Here is a 21490-nt window from a genome sequence, read left to right on the forward strand (position 1 = left end):
TTATCATGAATGGATGTTGGATTTTGTCAGATGATTTTTCTGCATCAATTGATATAATCATGTAATTTTTCTTTTTTTAGTCTGTTGATGTGATGGATTACACGAGTTTTCAAATGTTGAGACAGCCTTGCATATCTGGGATAAACCCACTTGGTTATGCATAATTCTTTTTATACACTGTTGGAATTGTTCTGCTAATATTTTGTTGAGGATCTCTGCACCTATGTTCTTGAGATACTGGACTTTGCTTCATCTTTCTTACAATGTCTCTGTTTTTTGTAGTAGGGTAATGCTGGCCTCAGCATGAGTTAGGCACTGTTCCTTCTTCAACTGGAGGAGGAGGAGCTTGCAACAGTGGGGGAGGTGAGGTAACAATGGCTACCAGCCTCTTTGCACTTCTGTGATCAGAAGCCGATATCAGCTATCAGAGCACAGATTCCTGCTATCTGGAGGACGGGGCCTTTTTGCCTATCCTGGCTCCCACAAGCTGGTGCAGACTACTCCAGAAGCATGTGCAGAGCTGCCTGCCACAGGGGTGGGAGTGGGGGCCGGGTATCTCCAACTGTACTAAGAGCTGGTTTTGACCAAAATTAGCTATAATCTACTGTGCAGCACTTCCCCTGGAAATTGCAAACCTTCAATAGACTCCAGAATTCCAAAATCATCAGATGTATTTGCCACTGCAACTGTCTAGGTGGAGAGACAGATTCCTGGTGCTTCCTACTCCACCATCTTCCTCAAATCCTCTCTGTCTGGTTCATTTTTATTATTTCTCTCTCCTTATTGATGTTCTCCATTTGGTGAGACATAATCCCCATGATTTCCTTTAGCTCTTGAGCATGTTTGAAAGAGTTGACTTAAAGTCTCTGTCTAGTAGGTCTAAAGTCTGGGCTTCCTCAAGGAAGATGCCGTGTATGGGCCCAACCTTCCTGTTTCTCTACATGCCTCGGAATTTTTTCTTGTTGTTGAAAACTGGTATTTTAAATATTATAATGTGAAAGTCTGGAAATCAGATTCTCCTCCCTCCACAGGGTTTGTCTGCATAGTGGCTTTTCAAAACTGATTTTGTAAAGTCTGTATTCTTTGTTGTTTGTGGCAACTGAAATCTCTGGACAGTCAGCTAGTGAGTCATCACACACTTCCGTAAAACCCTGAAACCAAACAAAAAAAAAAAAAAAGAGAGAGAGAGAGAACAACTCTCCCAGTCTGTAGATGGGCTGTGTGTCCTGGGGCATGCCTTCAACCCTGCCTTGGCCCTCACTTCTTGCTTACACAGAACCTCAGGGCAGCCACACGTGCAAGCTTAAAGGCTTTCTCAGGTCTTTTCTGAGCATGCACTCAGAAAGCAAAGGTTTAAGGTCTTTTGGAAGAAAAAGTAATCTTAATTCTTTCCTGCATGAATTGGAGGGGACTGCCATTACATGACCTTAGTGGCATAACTCATGGGACCCCAGTGTCTCCCAGCCTGATAAACTCTAAAGTAGAGTTCTGAACTCTGACAGACAATACTAGGTGCTTGACACTGACAAGGGTCACATCGCTTGCCCTCTGTAACCCCCTCCCCGCCAGCATCTCATTTTCCAGAGCATGCAGTGCTGCATTTTGTTTAAACAAGGAGCAGAACAAAGATGCCACGCCAAGGAGCCACACCAAGATGCAGATGGCAGCTCACGCCAACTCCTGACCTGCCCCAGTGGCTCACAGCTGGTGTTCCAATTCCTCTCCTGCTGCAGTCAAGTGACTACGCGTTGAGAACGTGCAGGGTCCTGGACAAACAGAACAGGGAACATTACATCCCGAAGAGACTACTGTATCACCCCAAAGCTGCAGAAATCTCAACAAGCTGATGAACATTCCAACATCCACAGCATGTATATTCAGCTCTCATTTTATTTTAGTTATAAAACAATTGCCAAAACACAAAGTTAAAAAAACACACACACACACACACACAGATACAGTTTTTATTCCTTCTTTTGTTGCAGAAAATAAATAACGGTCACATATTCCATATGCGTGTCTATAACAGCATTTCTAAAAATGTAATTTACTGGACTTAACAGCATAACCTTTTTGGCTTTTCACCTGCATTATCATACAGTATATCATTTTATTTTATTAACTTTTTAAAGCACCTGGGCTCCAGCAACTTTGGGAAAAGGTTGTTTGTGAGCTTAAAATCTTTTTTCCAAGTTATTTTTTCAACAGGTAAACTGAACACAACCAGGTCTTAACTTATTTTATTTAAGAGGAGAATATAGTTTTTCTTTTATAAAAATTGCCCCCATAAACTCACAAACACCCAAATGGAATTAAAAAGTTGGTCTATCTTCATAGGAATTAACAAAAGGAAGGAACAAGACACAGACGGTCCCTGTGAAATCATCAGTCAGGCACACGCCTCACAGTGCTTATTCTTACTATTCCAGTTTGGCCCTTGAGAGTTTTAAGAAAGGAAAGCTGTTCAGTCATCTAAACCTATGTTTCTGAAAAGGTAGGACATGGACTCCCCATTGTGAATCCGACGGATGGCTTCTGAAAGGATCATGCTTATATCCACAGTTTTAATTTTGGGGCACTGGAGCTTCTGGATTTCGTGTGGAACTGTATTGGTAACCACCACCTGCAAATCAAGAGCAAAACAAGAGATCATAAAACCAAGTAGCCTCCTGGCTCGACCTGAAAATCAGATACATTCTCACATCTCTGAAGTGGGTCTACTGTGCCTTCAGCAATGTTTTCAGTCAATGTGAATGCTACCTGTACCTTAGGTTAAGGTTTGAAAACCTTACACCCACTATGACAGCTACAGGCAAAAAGACAGATAACAGCAAGAGCTGGCAAGGACATGGAGAAACTGGAACCCTCATTCACTGCTGGTGGGAATGCAAACTGGTTCGGCTGCATTGGAAAACAGTCTGGAGGTTCCTCAAAAGGTTAAACATAGAGTTACTGTGTGACCCAGCAATTCTCCTCCTAGGTAGACACCCAAGAGAAACGAAAACATCTCCATTTGAAAACATGTACATGAGTGCTCATGACAGCATTATTCACAACAGTCAGAGTGGAAACAACCCAAACTATGAACAGAGAGCAAAAAAATTACAGGCATGCAGTGAAATACTACATGGCAATAAAAAGGATGAAGTACTGACACCTGCTACAACATGGATGAACTTTCAAAAACCATTATGCTAAGTGAAAGAAGCCAGAGATCAAAGGCCACATATTATATGATTCCATTTATATAACATGGCCAGATTAGATAAACCTACTGCAGAGATAGAAAGCAGATTAGTGGTTGCCTAAAGCTGAGTGGATTGAGAAGAAATGGGGTGTGACTGATTATGGGTACGGAGTTTCTTTGTGGGGGGGATGAAAATGTTCTAAAAGTGATTGTCGTAACGGCTGCACAATTCTGTGAATATACTAAAAACTACTGAAGTATACACTTTAAATGGGTGAATCATATGGCATGTGAATTACAGACATCCCCCACAGCCCCCATCTGAGGTTTCACTTTCCACAGTTTCAGTTACCCACGGTCAACCTCACTCTGAAAACACTAAATGGAAAATTGCAGAAATAAATAATTTATACGTTTAAAATTGTGCGCTGTTCTTAGTAGTGTGACGAACTCTTGGGCCGTCTCACTCCGTCTGGGATGTGAATCGGCCCTTTGTCCAGCAGATCCTGCCCGTCAGTCACTCAGCAGCCATCTCGGGTATCAGACCACACTGCTTATGTCCAAGTGATCCTTATTTTACTTAATTTTACAAAAGTAGTGAGGCTGGCAATTCAGATATACTAAAGAGAAGCTGTGAAGTGCTTCCTTTAAGCGAAAAGGCAAAAGTTCTTGACTTAAGGAAGGAAAACTGGGTGCTGAGATTGCTAAGATCTATGGTATGAATGAATCGTCCATCCGTAAACTTGTGAAGAAGGAAACAGAAATTCATGTCACATATCAAATTGTAAAAGTTGCAGACACAGTATGTGAAAGTGCTTAGTTAAGATGAAAAAGGCATTAAATTTGCACAAGAAGGTATATTGCCATAATTGTTCTATTTTATTATTAGTTATTACTGTTAATTTCTTACTGTGCTTAATTAATAAGTTAAACTTTATCATAGATATGTATGTACAGGAAAAAACAGACTATACATAGAGTTTAGTACTATCCGTGCACGGTTTCAGGCATCCACTGGGGGGTCTTGGAAGGTATACCCTGTGGATAAGGGGGGACTACTGTATGTCAATAAAGCTGTTATTTTAAAAAGATTTGATGAAAATCAAAAAAGGGGAAACATGCATTTTTCAACAGCTACAAATGGAAAAAAAATACTCAGCCTTCTTAAAAAGACAGATGGGAATATTTTTAAAGTTATTATTTATAATACATACTCCCTACTTCCAAAATAAGCCTCAAGACAGCTTATAATAAAAAACGTACATATACCATGAGATTGTTGAAACAGACGGATGATCAGGAATCATTCAGAACCAGCAGCAGGGCCATGAAAACCTAGCCCATCGTAATTACTGTGTGACTCCTTTCCTTTTTTTTTTTTTTTTTAGCGGTACGCGGGCCCCTCACTGTTGTGGCCTCTCCCATTGCAGAGCACAGGCTCCCGACGCGCAGGCTCAGCGGCCATGGCTCATGGGCCTAGCCGCTCCGTGGCACGTGGGATCCTCCCGGACCGGGGCACGAACCCACGTTCCCTGCATCGGCAGGCGGACTCTCAACCACTGTGCCACCAGGGAAACCCGTGACTCCTTTTCTGTTTGATCTTCCTGGTAACTAAGGCAAACGTGGGAACATGAAGGGTCATGTAAGTCTCCTGACCTGTAAAAGAACAGCTCCCAAAGGAAAAACACCTACCCACTGGTATCAAACACAGAATTTTCTGCCCCATCCACACGGCATCAGTGTGAAGGGCGACCCCAGGCAGGGCTGCACCTGCTCTGAGCACAATGCCTCGGGGACGGTGCCCCCAGGAGGGACTGTACCATCTGGTCACCTTGGAGGGTCAGTTTTCTCACTAGATAACCACCCTCAGTCGGGAATGAATTTTCCAAATGTATTCTAACCACTTTAAAAAATAACAGCTTTTTGGTGATATAATTCACATACGATACAATTTGCCCATTGAAAGCATACAATTTAATGACGTTCAGGATACTCAGAGTTGTGATTAGTATCTCCCCCCAAAGAAACGCTGTACCCGCTTCGGCCACTCCTCATTTCACCCTTCCTCAAACCCCCCTGGCAACCACCAATCTACTGACTTTATAGAGGCCTATTCTGGACGTTTCATTTAACTACCTTTAATTAAAAAAACAGAAAGAAAAACACTTCAAATCTTGATTTATCAACTCCAAGCCCTGCTTACTGGCTCCTCTTCTGAGAGACAGGGCAATCAGCCTCTCTCCTCCTCTCCCACCTCCCACCCTGTCGATCCTGCTGTTACTTTTACAGGGTTCGTAGCTTTATTATCTACTGGGCAACTGTGCTTCGTCTACAGGCCTATATGGAACCCCGCTTATCCATCAGTTACCGACCCGGCTCCCCAGTATGGGTATCAGTGACAGAGCCCCCCTGCTGGCCTAGGATGTGCGACCTCCACGTCCGGGGCTTCATGCGTCCTCTCCAAAGTCCACTCTGTTCCGAGGGCCTGGATGCAGCAGCCCCCCACACGCTCTTGCTAACCTGCCCACACACAGCACCCGCGAGAACCCTGCCTAGCGCCACGCGGACAGACCAGTGAGCACCGCCGTGGGCCTGAAGTCTTCCCGCTTTATGTGTGTTTCGTGCAGCGGAGAAAGGAGGCCAGATCGAGCTAAGCCGTGCGAGCCTGGCTTTCTCTCTGTGCTAAAGCATCCTGAACCCATCAGAGATGATGAGCATGGGCCAGGCTCAGGGAGAGTGACTGCTCAAGAGGAAAAGTGTGGGCCTCAGAAAAGTTAAAGGAGCCCGACTAGTTTAAGATTCAATACCCAGGAATATACAGGAGACAGCATTTCTGCTTCTTAAAAGATAATAAAAACGTGATTCACACAATCAACCCCCGCAGCTAGCTGGCCCCTGGAATGAGGGGTGGACAAAGGAAGGCGAGGAAACCTGGCTGGCCTCACTTCAGCCACTCTGGGAGCTGCAGGCAGTTTAGGAAGGTGGCCCTGTGTGCCCTCCTCTCCCGACGTCATGCCACGGGCGTCTGTACCAGGAAGAGAGCTGGGCTTTAGCATCGGGTAAACTAGAGTCTGAACCCTACGAGCTTGGGCTCGTAGCTGCCTGACCTTAAGAAGTCACTGAACTTTTCTGGTGCACAATTTCTCACTCTCCCTGCAGGGCTGTGCTGGAGCTCAGGGACGGCATGTGCCCAGCATCAGGCGGTTCCGTCAGGGCCAAGGGCTCCACTTACGAGAGTCACTAAAACTATCACCCACTGCCACGGGCAGAACACAGAGGCTGCAGGCAGTGACACGCAAACAGAACTACCACTCTGAACTACAGAGCAGCTCACTCTCCACCTGCTCCCGTGACCACAGGTCGGGATGGGCACGGGCACCAGGCAGCTGTGCCCACACTCAGCCCGGCTCTGTTACCTCATCGATGGCAGATTCCTCGATCAGTCGAGGGGCGTCGGAGGATAACAAGCCGTGAGTCGCCATCACGAAGATCTTATACGCACCCCTTTCCTTCAGGGTCTCTGCTGCAGCGAGGAAGCTGTCCACATCATCAATAATGTCGTCCTGGCATTACAGATTCAGCAAAAGACATGAACACTTTTGTAAAGGTGGGTCTAGACCACGGGGAAAAAGGCTGGACTAATTCTACTGTGACACACCTGCTGTCCACGTTGACGTGTCCAGACAGCGAGGTCACCGGGCTCCCGCTGCATTCCCTCCGGGCCTCCCACAGTGCAGCACAGGCGCCCTGGGCCTATAGTTCTCTATCCCTACCGTCTAGAGCTACACCCCACCAGGCAGGTGCTCCAGAAATACTCACCCTAGACCTTTTTAATGCATAGTAAAGCACCTGTTAGAAGATGCTTTTGACTCTAGGTGGTTCTTTCCTCTTTTCTTGCTACTTTTCCTTATTTTCTAAATTTTCTGCACTGGGTGGATGGGAAATGTGTTTTTTCCATATATTTTTATAATGGGAAAAATAATAATAATTATTATTTTAACAAAATACTCAGTCCAGTGGTTTCTAATCTCGCAGACTCCCCGTATGAGATAATAGAAAATATATACATTGGTCTCTTCTAAAGCCCGTTTTACATGTTTTAGCGGTAAGAGCACTAGAGGAACCTCTTGTCCTGATGAGATGACTCCGGGCGAGCTCCTGGATGGGCACTGGCCACCAGAAAGACCAGGGAAGCTTGGAATTTGCAGCACCCGCACGGCCGGCCCCAACTGCTCCACAGAGGGGAGGGGGCTGGAAATGGGGTTAATGATCCATCAGGCCTCCAGGAAGAAGCCCGCATAACATCCCAGCAGCACAGGGTTCGGGGAGCGAACCAGGTGGGTGAACATTCCACACCGAGCAGGTAATGCACCCCAACTCCACGGGGACCCTCCCCAGCCCTGCCCCGTGCCTCTCTCTCTCCATCTGGCTGCTCATCTGTGTCCTTTATCACATCCTTTAATGACCTGGTGAACCTAAGTGTCTCTCTGAGTTCTGTGAGCTGCTCTAGCAAATGCTCCAGTCCAGGGGGGTCCTGGGAGCCTCGGATTTGTAGGCAAGCCGGACAGAAGCTGTGGGTCACCTGGCGAGTCTCAGTTTTTGGACCAAAGCAGACATTCAGCACAAGGCGCCCGTGAGACCTACCTGGCACCGTCCCCAGCACGACTGGCAAGCCAGCCAGCAAAGCACCAGCGGCAAGCGCGACAGAGTGACAGGAAGAGAGGCCTGCGTACCACAATGACGGCGGTCCTTCCTCCCACGTCACCGACCACTGTGATCGGGGGCTTCTCCTTGGGGATGAGCACTGCCCAGGACAAAACACGCACACGTTTCTCGGTTAAGAGCCCAGCCGAGGCCTTAGCAAGTCACTGTCTCATGACAGAGGCCCAAGAGACCAGCAACAGAAGGGAGTTTCCCCCACCCGATAAAGGGCAACTACGGAAAAATCACTGCTAACGTCATATGGGATGAAAGACCTTTCCCCTAAGATCAGGGACAGGACAAGGATGCCCACTTTCACCACTGCTATTCAACAGAGCACCGCACGTGCTAGCCAGGGCAGTCAGGCAAGAAAAAGAAATAAAAGGCATCCAGACCGGACAGGAAGACTTAGTACCGTTAAGACGGCAATGCTCCCCGAGTGATCTAGAGACTCAATGCACCCCGTCAGAATCCCAGCCTCTTTTTTTGCAGAAATAAACTGACCCTAAAGTGCAAAGGACCCCAAAGAGCAAAAACAACGCGAGGGACTCACTGCCCTCGGGAGCGTTCTGCTGCCACCTTTTCCCCATGTCTTCCCTCCAGGGAGCTTCGGTGGTCAGGGTGGCGTCCTTCCTGGCCACCCACGGCCACACACAAAGCCCAGCCCCTGCCCCTGCCATCCTGTCCCCAGTTGAACCCATGCCTGAATGCCTTCAACGTCCACCTCAGCTAACCGGGATCCACAAGGCCCAGCTGAGTCTCGCTCCTTCATGGCCATCCCAGGACCATATCTCCTTCTCTGAGGTTTTTTGTTTATAAACGAGCAACTCCTAGGCAACGTGAGAACCCGAAGGGGTCCAGAGTACACCACAGCGGCATGAAAAGTATTTTAAGCTGAAGGCATTTGAATTCCTGAAGTCCCTTATCTGTCTAAAAGCAGAGCTCCCCAAAGGAACTCAAAAGAACTCAGTTGTCCTAAACCCCCTCCCAGCAACAACCGCAGGAAGACTGGCTCTCATCACCCAGACCAGAAGTCGGCACCACTCCTACACAGACACTGTCACACACCGTCCTGTCTCCCATCCATCCTCCCTACGAGCCACTGGCCCTCCCATCAGCGCCCTTCCTCCGCTCCCCTTCCCCTATGAAGACCATATACAAGCCCCGAATTGCAACCTCCTCTTAAAATCTTATCTTTTCTCTTCTTGATCTGTCTTCTGTCAGTTTTATTTGCAACCTCCTGAGCACTGAAGCTACAGAGGGTAGAGGAAAAGTCTTTTCTCCCCAGCAGACTCAAACAAAAGCAGTATTTTTTTTTAACTGAAAAGATGTTATTAAAGCTTGAGGGAAGTTTCTTAAAAACAAAAACAAATTCATGCATAACTCTACCACCCAGTCACAACCACGTTCATCCTTCATATTCCCTCCTCGCCCTGGCAAAAGACAGGCCTACACTCTTGTATTCTGCCTTATTCACATACATTCCATATATTTTTCTCTTGTTTCCAGAGTCTTAATTATTTCAAAGGGCTGCATAATGAATTGTGCTGATACGACATTCTTCACCAAGCCCCGCCCTCCAGTGAACCATTCAGACTTTTCCAATATTTTGCGTTAGAAATAACACTACAGTGAATAACTTGTGCACCAAAAGCTTTCTGCTTGTGTTAAACTTTACTTTACTCTAGGACATGTTAGTGAATGAACAAGTGAAATCCCTGACGTGCCACAGATGCGTCTAAACTGAGCATGTGCATAGGTCTTGGTATGACCAGACAGACTGCTTCTAAGAGGCCACCAGAAGTGCACTTGCCACAGCCAGGCCACGAAAGGTATCAGTTTTTGCCAATTTAAAAAACAAAAAGAGAAGTAGCACTTCACATTCGAAAAAAAAATTAAGTCAGCCTTAAAATCAAAGAGGAAAGCGACCCGGGGGCAGCACACTTACTGGGGATCTCGAGGCTGGGGTGGATGGCGGCGGCGCTCCTGACCATGGGCGGGGAATGCCGCCCGTCCACCAGGTCGGACTCGGCGTCCTGCGCTTCTCCGTGAATCACCGCGATGCCCAGTCGCAGGCGCTCAGCAAAAGACTGTGCCCTGGAGGAGAGCAGGAGACCCGTTCACAATCACGCAAAGCTGGTTTCTGATAACATCTATGGAGAAACATCATGGGAACTTTAAAAAGGTAGTTTCCAAAAGGGTTAATGAGAAAGGAGAATTAATAATCTTAGACTCTCAGGATCCAAGACAAAGTGTGGAGACCCCACATGACCACACATCCCCCTGGCAGCTGGGCCTAGTGTGCACTCGGCCAGCGAGCGAGCCCGTGTAAGTTATAAGTTGGTTCACCTCCTCTAAGCCTCCGTTTCCTCACTTGGAATTGGTAATTAATTCTACCTATCTACCTAGTTAACAGTGAGAACCAACCACACGATACAAAGTGCACTAACTACTCAACAGAGTATGAAGCATCAAGGTTTTGTCGTGTAACTGAGATACGAGACACTGTACACACCTAAACCACATGACTTCATAAGCTCAGATGTATTTCTATATCCGTACAACTGTCAGCACAACCAAGTCACTGAAAGTATCTACCCCGCCAAACGTCACCTGTGCCCCTCTGCAATTTCTCCTTCCAGCATTAGCTACCAGTGAGCTGCTTTCTATCACCATGGTTTTACGTTTTCTAGAATGTCGTAAGTGGAATCGGAGTCTGTAGTCCTTAATTTTGTCTTACTTTGTTCACTCGGCGTAACAGTTTGGAGATTCACCCACATTCATCAAGAGAGCATCCCTTACATCGCTGAGTAACAGTCCATGGTGTGGGTCTATCACTATTTGTCCATTTACTTGTGGATGGACTTTTTTTTTTTTTAAAGATTTATTGTTTACTTATTTATTTCATTTATTTTTTGGCTGCATCGGGTCTTAGTTGCAGAATGCGGGATCTTCACTGAGGCACGTAAGATCTTTCTTTGCAGGGCATGGGCTTCTCTCTAGTAGTGGCGTGTGGGTTTTCTTTCTCTAGTTGTGGTGCACGGGCTCCAGAGGGCGTGAGCTCTGTAGTTTGCGGCACGTGGGCTCTCTCATTGAGCTCAGCAGTTGTAGCACATGGGCTTAGTTGCCCCACGGCATGTGGGATCTTAGTTCCCTGACCGGGGCTCGAATCTGTGTCCCCTGCATTGGCAGGCGTATTCTTAACCACTGCGTCACCAGGGAAATTCCTGGATAGACTTCTGAGTTGTGTCCAGTCATGAGTTGTTACAAAACCGTGTGAACACTCACGTACAAATCCGTCTGGACTCATGTTTCCTTTTCCCTTGGTGTGACTGGATCACACATTACCGTTTCCCCAAGTGGCTGTCACATGCCCACAAGCCGTGTGTGAGCACTCGGCTTTTCCACGCCCTCGCCAGCACGGGCCGCTGTCAGCCCTTTCAATGTACCCATCCCAGCGGTATGCCGTGGGTCGCTGTGGTTTGTTTGCATTGAACCCTCATGACAAATGGCGCTTATCTGCCACCTATATATATGCTTTGGTAAAGGGTCTGTTTCTCTTTTGCCAATTTTTTAGTTGGGTTGTTAGTTCTCTTAGTAAGTCTGGAGAATTCTTTATATATTCTGAATTTACGTCCTTCATCAGACGTATGCTTCACAAATGTTCTCCCCCGATCTGAGCTTTCGCCTGTTATTCTCTTAATGATGTCTTCTGAAGAGCAGTTTTAATTTTCATGACATCCAATTTAACAATTTTTTCCTATCAGTTGGGCTTTTAGTGTCATATTTAAGAAATCTTTACCTAAACCAAGGTCACAAAGACTTTTTTTCCTCTGTTTTCCTCTAGAAGTTTTATACTTTCAGGCTTTACATTTAGGTATATGATTCATTTGAAGTTGATTTTTAAAAATGATGTGAGATATGGCTCAAAATTCATTATTTTGCACACAAACATCTGATTATTCCAACACTTTTCATTTGTTAAAAAGACTAGCCTTTCCCCATTAAATTGCCTATGCACATCTGCTGAAAATCAGTCTTCCAGATACCTGTGGGTCTATTTTTGGACTCTATTCTGTTCCACTGACCTATTTTTTATCTTTATTCCAATACCACACAATCACGATTGCTTTAGCTTTATAATAGGTCTTGAATTCAGGTAGTGTTAGATCTCCAAACTTTGTTCTCCTTTTTCAAAGTTTTTTTTTTTTTCTTCGGGGGGGGGGGCATTATTCTAGTTTCGTTGCACGTCCATATGAATTTTGGAATCAGCTTGTCAAATTCTATAAAAAAAAGGCCTGCTGACATTTTGATCGGGATGGTGTCAATTCTACAGACCAATGTAGGGAGGAGATACGCTATCTTAACAATATTGAGTCTTTCAAGCCACAGACACAGTATATTTCTCCATTCATTTAGGTCTTTAATTTCTCTAGGCAATGTTTTATATTTTTCAGTGCACAAGTCTTGAACACCTTAGGTTTATCCCTAAGTGTTTCACTTAGTTTGATGCTATTTGGGTTTTTTTTTTTTGCTGTACGCGGACCTCTCACTGTTGTGGCCTCTCCCGTTGCGGAGCACAGGCTCCGGACGCGCAGGCTCAGCAGCCATGGCTCACGGGCCCAGCCGCTCCGCGGCATGTGGGATCTTCCCAGACCGGGGCACGAACCCGTGTCCCCTGCATCGGCAGGCAGACTCTCAACCACTGTGCCACCAGGGAAGCCCTAGAATTTTTATACCTAGGTTCATGAGGAATATTGATCTGTTTTTCTTTTCTTGTAATGTCTGTGTCTGGCTTTGCTATCAGGGTAATGAATGCCTCATAAAGTGAGCTGGGAAGTACTAGTTCTTCAACTTTCTGGAAGAGTTTATGTACAGTTAGCATTATTTCCCCCTTAAATGTTTGGTAGAATTCACCATTGAGGTCTTACTCATTTTTCCATCTTCAGCACCTAGTGCACAAAAAAATGCTCAAGTGCTTGAAGATCCAACAAGTTCTCCCAACCTTGGTTTTCAAACATCAAAAATTCAAAACAAGTTCCTTACAGCCCACAAGAACAGCTAAAAAGGAACAAAAACAAGGGCTGTGGTCATAAATTAGGGATTTAACAGAACCCCATCATCAGGACTACCTGCACTAGACACAGCCAAGGCATTGCAATGCCACAGGGAGGCACTTAAAGGCACGACTGTGCTCCCTGGTGGAACAGAATCTCCCCTGTGCCAGGTTTCCCGTCTGCACTCCACGACCAAGGAGAGTTTTGTCACAGTGCTTGCAATCAGTTCAAGAAATTTAAATGGATGCTACATCCATTGCAAATTACTTTCTTACGAAGTTACACTTTCCTCCCTCAGTAGAAGATGTCATTACACAGCACATGCAGTTAAGTCTTCTGTGGTTTTGAGAAAATCTCAAATGCACATAAAGAAACGTCTACTGGTCTGGCCCTTCCTACAATTAATCTAACTTATATTTCCAAAGAAAAGACAACAGACTTCACAGGAGCAGAGCTGTACTGCATAACCTGATCCAGAAAAGTGTATCTTTGTGTGTGTGTGTGAATATTTTTACTTAAGGAAAAGAGGGAGAGCCTCAGGGGGAGAATATTTTTAATAAAAATTGCTAAAGATCCTAAGAGTTAAGATGTAGTATTTGCATAACTTTAAATTCACCCTTTAAAAAAATTCAAAACAGTTTTTAAAGAAGTCCTCAGAAAAAGATATGTTCAGACAAAGACCACGGCAGAGCCTTCACTGGCTTCTGCCCCACGCTAACCTCACAGCACCACAGAGATTAAGTGCTCCTTCAAATCCAAGATTGGCTTCACAAACAAGATTACTGTCAAAAGTCCTGAGCTCTCAGTTATCCTCTAAGGAAGTCTTTTCCCATCAGGAATTCGTAGAGGTTTGCCAATTCCTAGAATAATGCTGTTTCAACACTACTAACCTACTATAACACTACTAACTATAAACCACAATACTTTCAAGATAAATAAAAGCATTACCTGCACAATGATGTTAGTTTCTGATACTTCATAGAACAGTAACGTAACTTGGGTTCCCACCTGATTCCAAAAAAGGAACCAGGATGGTTCCGGTAGGTCATACTGCTTTAGACACTGACGGCCACAGAGGAATTCCAAAGCAACTCAGTCTCGCTTCTGGTTGTACTATGATGAGGGTAAATGTACATCATGGGTCAGAACAAAACACAGGATCTCAGACTTTTTTTTTCTATTCCCTCAATTATTCCAGGAAAACAATTCCAAACAACTTGCTCACTAAAGCAAGTTCTGTTTGTTAAAGCAACGTTATGTTCTCAGATGACCTCTTTTACTCAAGACAACGGCTCATTGCCAAAGGGCTGCACAACCACAGCTCTGCCCTCAACTCCACCGACATCTGCAGAACTGCAGGGCTCACCGTGCTGCTCAATCTGTGAAGTCTCTCCCGCCTTCTTCGGCGCACGCCGCTCTGTAAGATAAGCAGTGCAGGCGTCACCCCCTACTCTGCCGACGAGGAAATGGAGGCCTGCAGAGAGCCTGGACCGTGGTTCTCAGCTCTCTCACAAAGACTGGGTAGGCACCAGCTGGAAGCCGGCGTCTCTTGACTCCTAGTTTAACTATCTTCCTGCTGCCTTAGGATGTCTCTTAAATGAACTGTAACAGTTTTCTAAGGTGAGGCGCCAAATAAAAGACTTGGAGAAGGAAGCGGGAAACAATCAGATCAAAACCAGCGTGTTAATGAGCTGGAAATGCCATCTCAAACCCTAACTCTGGATGAGTATGCAAATCAGGACGTCAAAATGAGAGGAAATCACAGCACAGCGCTGTGGGAGATGCCACGGCAGGTGCTACCGACCAAGAGCACTCAGCACACCTTCGATGCGGAGTGCAAAAGCCATAACTACACTATTTTATACCCTCATCCCCTTTGGAGCAACCATCTCCGTCCTAAAACATTTATTGAATGCAGTGTAACCTATGTGGACTCCATTACAGAAGGCGGGAAAAAGAGGCTCGATCCTTCATCCCAACCTACTGGCCAAACAGCACACGGGGTGATCTGCGAGCCCCAGAGGGGAGAAGCGGGTTGTACTGCTCCCCCCTTAGAAAATGGCTGGCACAGCACACACGTACCGAGTGAGACGGACTGAATGGGCAAGCCAACCTCAAGCCTATTCGGCCCACGCCCAAATCCCAGAATCACTGGTGGGGAAGACACTCTAAGAAGTCATTAGCTGGGACTTCCCTGGTGGCGCAGTGGTTAAGAATCTGCCTGTCAGTGCAGGGGACACGGGTTCAAGCCCTGGTCTGGGAAGATCCCACATTCTGCGGAGCAACTAAGCCTGTACACCACAGCTACTGAGCCTGCGCTCTAGAGCCCGTGAGCCACAACTACTGAGCCCTCGCGCCTAGAGACTGCGCTCCGCCACAAGAGAAGCCACTGCAATGAGAAGCCCGCGCACTGTAACAAAGAGTAGCCCCCGCTCGCCGCAACCAGAGAAAGTCTGTGCACAGCAACAAAGACTCAACGCAGCCAAAAATAAAAATAAAAAATAAATTAAAAAAAAAGAAGTCATTAGTTGTGCTGCTACCTTCCTGTAAACAACACAGCAGAATCACCTTGGATCCGTTTCCTCACCTCCCTGATGTGTCTCCTCACCTGTGAGAGGGAACACGCAGTGGCGGGTCCTCTCATCTGTCTTTCTGCCTCATTACCCCAGGCTCACAGCTGTGCCCAAACAAAAGCCAGACCAAGCAAGGGGCAGCCTCACAAGCCAGGAAACTTTAAGACAAAAACTGCGCTACTCCAGCCAAACCCCACAGGCTTTTGGGGGCAAAGAGCAGTTCAGTTTGGGGTATGTTAAGTTTAGTGGTGCCTCAAAAATGGAAACATACAATTACTATATGACCCAGCAATTTCAGTCCTAGATATATATCCACGAGAAATGAAAACATGCCAACACAAACACTTGTACACAAATGTTCACAGCACTGTTATTCCTCACAGCCAAAAGGTGGGAACAACCCAAATGCCCATCAACAGATGAATGGATAAACAAAGTGTAGTACATCCCTACAATGGAATAGTATTCAGCCATAAAAAGGAATGAATTACTGATATATGCTACAATGTAGATGAACCCGAAAACATTATGCTCAGTGAAAGAAACCAGACACAAAACGCCACATATTATATGATTCCATTTATATGAAATATCTAGAATAGGTAAATCTACACAGACAGTAAGCAGATCAGCAGCTGCAAGGGAATGGGGGAGAAGGGACCTGAGACTGGTCACTCAGTGAGTTCGGGGTGGTCTTCTGGGATGAGAGCAAGTTCTGAAACCAGAGAGAAGTGGTGGCTGTACAACACTGTGAACGCACTACCTGCCAGTGAATTACACACTTTAAAGAAGTTAAATGTATGTTATGTAATTTTCAACTTAATTTAAAAAAGCACGTGTATCATAGAAAAGGAAATTACTAAATCAGCATTAATCCAGCCTTTGCACAAATCTCTGGAAAGGCTGTTTGAAATGTTTATGTTCCAGCATGAGTCCCGGTGTTCATGACTTAATCAAACGGACACTATGAGGCTCCATGACAGAGCTTCTCGAAGGAAGCCTGTGTGGGCACAGCCCTGGCTGACTGGGAGGCTGGTCCCACGAACATGGCAACTCCATGGCTTCATCACAAATGCCAACTTTATTTAATACAGTAACTGCTATTCTTACTTTGTAATGGAAAACCACTTATCGTAACGCCTGTGAAGTCAAGGGCTTACGGCGTGCAAGCCGCCCTTCCTCCTTCCACATTAACAACGGTGGGCACAGGACGGAGGCACCTCCGCTCCCTCGCTCCATGGGCTCAACGATGATCCAGGGAGCAAAGGTATTCGATTGTGGGAGCTATTTTAAAAGAGCATTTTTAAGAAACAGCCTTCATCCTACGTTTGATTTTGTCCTTCCCCTCCCCAGTGGAGCGGCTTCTCCAGGGACATTGGCACAGGCACACCTCGGTTTACTGCACTTCGCAGACACTGCACTTGTTACAAGTGGAAGGTCTGGGGCAGCCCTCCGTCCAGCAAGTCTATCGGCGCCATTTTTTCCAACAGCATCTGCTCACTTCATGTCTCTGTGTCACGTTTCGGTAATTCTCAAAGTATTTCAAACTTTTTCATTATTATTATATTTTTTATGGTGATCTGTGATCACTGATCTTTGATGCAAAAAGATTACAACTCACTGAAGGCTCAGGTGATGGTTAGCATTTTTTAGCAATAAAGTACTTTAAATTAAGGTATGTACAATGTTTTTTAATACATAATGCTATTGCACACTTAACAGACTACAGTATAGTGTAAACATAACTTTTATACGTGGTGGGAAACCAAAAACCCATGTGACTCACTTTACTGTGATATTGGCTTTGGCAGGGGTGTGGAACCCAACACGCTATCTCCAAGGCCTGTCTGTGTGTGAAACCTTTTCAATTCAAACACAACTTTAGGTTCTGTATCCCTGACTCATCAGTTACTCCAGGTTACATGTAACTCTCAGCACTGCCCCATTTGCACACCTTGTAGTGTTTGTAAATTTTGTAAAATGTCACCTTTTAACACATACCAATCCAGCCTCTTGGCTGGATACAATTCTGTTAATAAATTACTGAGTTCTCTGAGTAAAAGGCAGTAAACAGCCTCAAAATACATTCACTGGTATTTGAAATGGCAGATCTGCCTAAGCACTGGGCTGGGATTCCCCAGCCCTGGACAGCTTCTGGTAAGAAATGTGATGGCAGTCACAGACTGGGACTGGAAAGAAGGGAGGAAAATAAATCAGCATCACTTAGCACGTGGAGTATTAAACTATCAGTTCACAGGATAAAAAGTAAGAGACACAGTGGGAACCGCTGAGATCGAATCCAGAGCACCTGGGATTCGACGGGTCTGGGACCCCGGGTGTGGCTCGGAGGAGCTCCCACCTACCTCTTAGCCGAGGCTGGAGACTTGGCCACAATCACTGCATTTCTGTAATCCGGGATCTGTGACAGAGGAGAGGGTGGGGATTACTGCCATGTCTCCACAAGGCTATTCACACCAGTACCCGGTAACTGATAAAAATGAACATTCCAACAGACTCAAAAATGTCATCTGGTCACTTCAAAGTTTTCCAAAAAGACAAAAAGTTCAAAGTAAATTTCCTCTTTAGAAGATGAAGAAACGCCTACCTAGGAATAAAAAAAATAATTATCAAGGCATGACTCTCATAGACTTATTTTAAGAAAAAAGTAGGGTTAATCAGTAATTAGCTCATATCTATGTGGCAGCAAAGGTGTTTTTATGAAGTCAACAGGAAGTACTCTCATGAATCCCAGTTACATGTAATTTCACAGGGCAAGGATGACATTCATCGAATCTGAATTCAAGGCACCTGTTGAATTCCAAATAAGTGCGGTCCAAACAAATAACTACTTAATGTGTCTCTGTCACAGCATAATGAAGAAACCAATTTGTTAAAGGAATCAGCCCACCTAGCACTGCTTCATAAAGATATTAAGAGCCCTTAAGAAAATAAGCAAAATATCAGTCTACTTTGGAGTTCTTTACTTTAAACATTTGAAGTGATCTGTACTAGGATAATTACAGTTGAAGATACACCCATTACCAACTTCTGAGAGTTTAGAAGACAGAACTACTTTTTTTTTTTTGCGGTACGCGGGCCTCTCACTGTTGTGGCCTCTCCCGTTGCGGAGCACAGGCTCCGGACGCACAGGCTCAGCGGCCATGGCTAACGGGGCCAGTCGCTCTGCGGCATGTGGGATCTTCCCAGACCAGGGCACGAACCCATGTCCCCTGCATCGGCAGGCGGACTCTCAACCACTGCACCACCAGGGAAGCCTGACAGAACTACTTTCTTTTTTTTTTTTTAATTTATTTATTTTTTTAATTTTTGGCTGTATTGGGTCTTCATCGCGGTGCACGGGCTTCTCATTGCGGTGGCTTCTCTTGTGGCGGAGCACGGGCTCTAGGCGCGTGGGCTTCAGTAGTTGTGGCGCGCGGGCTTAGCTGCTCCGCGGCATGTGGGATCCTCCTGGCCCAGGGCTTGAACCCGTGTCCCCTGCATCGGCAGGCGGACTCCCAACCACTGCGCCACCAGGGAAGCCCAGAACTACTTTTAAGCTGAGCAGTAGTTTGTTGTTTCTGATTTCATCTTGGCAATATTTTCAAATTATGTTCTTAAAATCTAATCATTTCATTAAATTATATTATTTCATTCAAATATAGCCCCACTGATTTCTCACAATTATGCTGGATCAATGAATTTTAATATAAGCACTTAATAACATCTAGCACCTTGTACAATACCTAGTACATGGGAAGCACTAAAATAATCAATATTTAGTAAACAAAAAAACCAATTAGTTTGAACAAGGCTCTATGATAGATATGTCCATATGGATAAGAAATCTCTACATCTGATCCATCTATACACATAAAAAGCCTAACTTATCCAACATTATCAGGGAGTAAGGTAGCAAAAAGTATTTTCATTTAGGCGTTTTCCTTATTTTTGCTGGAAGTCTTTCTAAACTGCTTTATGCACTTCTTTGCCTCATCAAACATCACCAAACAGCACCAAACCCAGCCAAGAGAAAAAATAACAAATGAAGAAACAGTTAATAGAGCAAAGAAAAAGAAACTTTAAAAGAAAGGACTCTTTAATAAAAACAGGTCTATTTTCTCCTCAGGAGTCAAAACAGGAAATCATACGCATAAAGAAAGAACAAGTTGTTATGAAAATGAACCAAAAAGAAATCTAGACGGTGGAAGTTATTATGGTGCAAATAAGAAACTCAGCTGGCTTGAAGGGCAGGAGGGACACAGCTGAAAAAAAAACCGTGGGTGAGATTAAGCCATGGAATTTTCCCACCAGGCAGCATGTAAGAATGCAAAACTTGAAAAAAAATTTAAAAAGTTAAACAATATACAGACTAGATCCAAGATTTTCAACTTCTAACAGTTCCCAAAGAAAGGAATGAAAAAATAGAAGGGATGAAATACTCACTATAGCAAACAAAATTCATAGAGAATGAAAGGGACCCACTGAGCATCTAGTGAGGTGAATGGAAAAAAGATCCACATGGACACATTGTGCTGAAATTTCAAAACCACAGCAAAAAGATAAAACACTGTTTTACATGGGGAATTCTGTCCAAGTGTAAATGAATACAGCCCCTTCAGACAATTGCAATTTTTGTAATATCTATTAAAATATGAAAAATGTAGATACTTTTCAATTAAGCAATTCCACTTCCTAATATAGCTCAGAAAAACACTTGCGTAAGTACTCAAAAGGGCAGGTACAAGAATTTTTAATGCAACATGACTTAAATATATTTTGAAAATAAAATATTTCACGTAAAAGAGTGAAAAATTAAAACAACCTAATATCCAAGCAAGAGGGAAATGGTTGAAAAAACTGCGGCTCATTTAAACTTGTGCTTTAAACATCTCAACAGGTAGCTATTTAAATTTAAATTAATTAAACTTAAATAAAATGAAGGATTCCATTCTCCAGTCACAGCAGGCACATTTCAAGGACTCAACAGGTACGTGTGGCTGCCATTCTGACAGCAGATAGAACATTTACACCATCATAGAATGATGATGATGTACTATGTAGCAATCATGAAGAAAGAAGTAATCCTATATAGCTGAACATGGAAAGACCTCCCGACACCAGCACAGGAAAGGAAACAAAGTTACAGAACAACACAAACAATATATCAATGTGTTTTTTTGTATTTTTTGTATTTTTTTTTTCAAAAAGCCCCCACAAATCAATTTCTGTAACTAGGTGTACAGAAATGGGAGGTAAATCAGAGGCAAAGGTCTGAGAGGATTCAGGACACTACGCAGGCTGGTAACCAGGGTGAGCCCTGCAGAGGGCCTGGGCCCAGGCTGGTGGTCCAGGGAAGCTGCTTATTTCATCACTTCTGTCAGAATTTCCCTAACTGCCACTGTAAACATAAGTTTTCATTTTTCACATTTTCGAAGATTATTCTTATTAATCTTATCAAGTGGAGGGGAAAACACACCACATGTCATGCAAGTCTGACTTCCAAACCCTGTAGTAATTTCCCCGGAACCATTAAGGGAAAACATCACCAGGGCCACTGTGGGACCACAGAGAATCAAATTGCCTGACACCCACACTCCTTTGCTACACCCCTGCCTGTGTCCCTGGTTTTCCATTTCTTGCCAGATCTCATTTCTCTGACAGTGAGAATGAACTGGTATAAAGACACTAAGAAGAACACAGAGGGGAATAAAGCAACTCAAGAATCAGAAACAGGATCACTTTATAAGTTCCTATTTTAAAAACTGATGGGATGGAATCTCTCGATACACCACAAAAGTACACTTGGTAGCCTCCCCTCTTCCTAATTTCCTTAAAAAACCCTGGTGCAGACCAATGATTACTAGTACTATCACTATAATACTTAGTCATTTTTTTAAAAAACAAACACTATACTGAATCAATACCCAAACCTCTTTTGGGTTATATTTTATTATGTCTACAACTTGGATGTC

The 21490-nt window shown here is 44.6% G+C and overlaps 1 protein-coding gene across 10 annotated transcripts in view; it reads right to left on the bottom strand.

Annotated features, from left to right (window-relative positions):
- Window positions 1–1950: 1950 nt before the first annotated feature.
- Window positions 1951–21490, bottom strand: part of PRPSAP2 (phosphoribosyl pyrophosphate synthetase associated protein 2) — a 39494-nt gene continuing 19954 nt past the window's right edge. For 8 of the 10 annotated variants that reach the window (XM_027131212.1, XM_027131217.1, XM_027131215.1 and 5 more), the window contains 5 exons: window positions 17882–17937; window positions 9837–9985; window positions 7921–7991; window positions 6604–6750; window positions 1951–2623 (listed from right to left, as the gene is read on the bottom strand). In XM_027131212.1, coding sequence (XP_026987013.1) covers window positions 2465–2623; window positions 6604–6750; window positions 7921–7991; window positions 9837–9985; window positions 17882–17937 — 582 coding nt within the window. In that variant the 3' untranslated portion in view covers window positions 1951–2464. Of the gene's footprint in view, window positions 2624–6603; window positions 6751–7555; window positions 7992–9836; window positions 9986–17881; window positions 17938–21490 lie in introns of those variants that run through there. The other 2 variants (XR_003438079.1, XM_027131218.1) reach the window with 2 other exon arrangements.

Source organism: Aethalodelphis obliquidens, unplaced genomic scaffold, assembly GCF_003676395.1.
Source record: "Aethalodelphis obliquidens isolate GAN/ISIS:26980383/991018 unplaced genomic scaffold, ASM367639v1 scaffold38, whole genome shotgun sequence".
Lineage (NCBI taxonomy): Eukaryota > Metazoa > Chordata > Mammalia > Artiodactyla > Delphinidae > Aethalodelphis > Aethalodelphis obliquidens.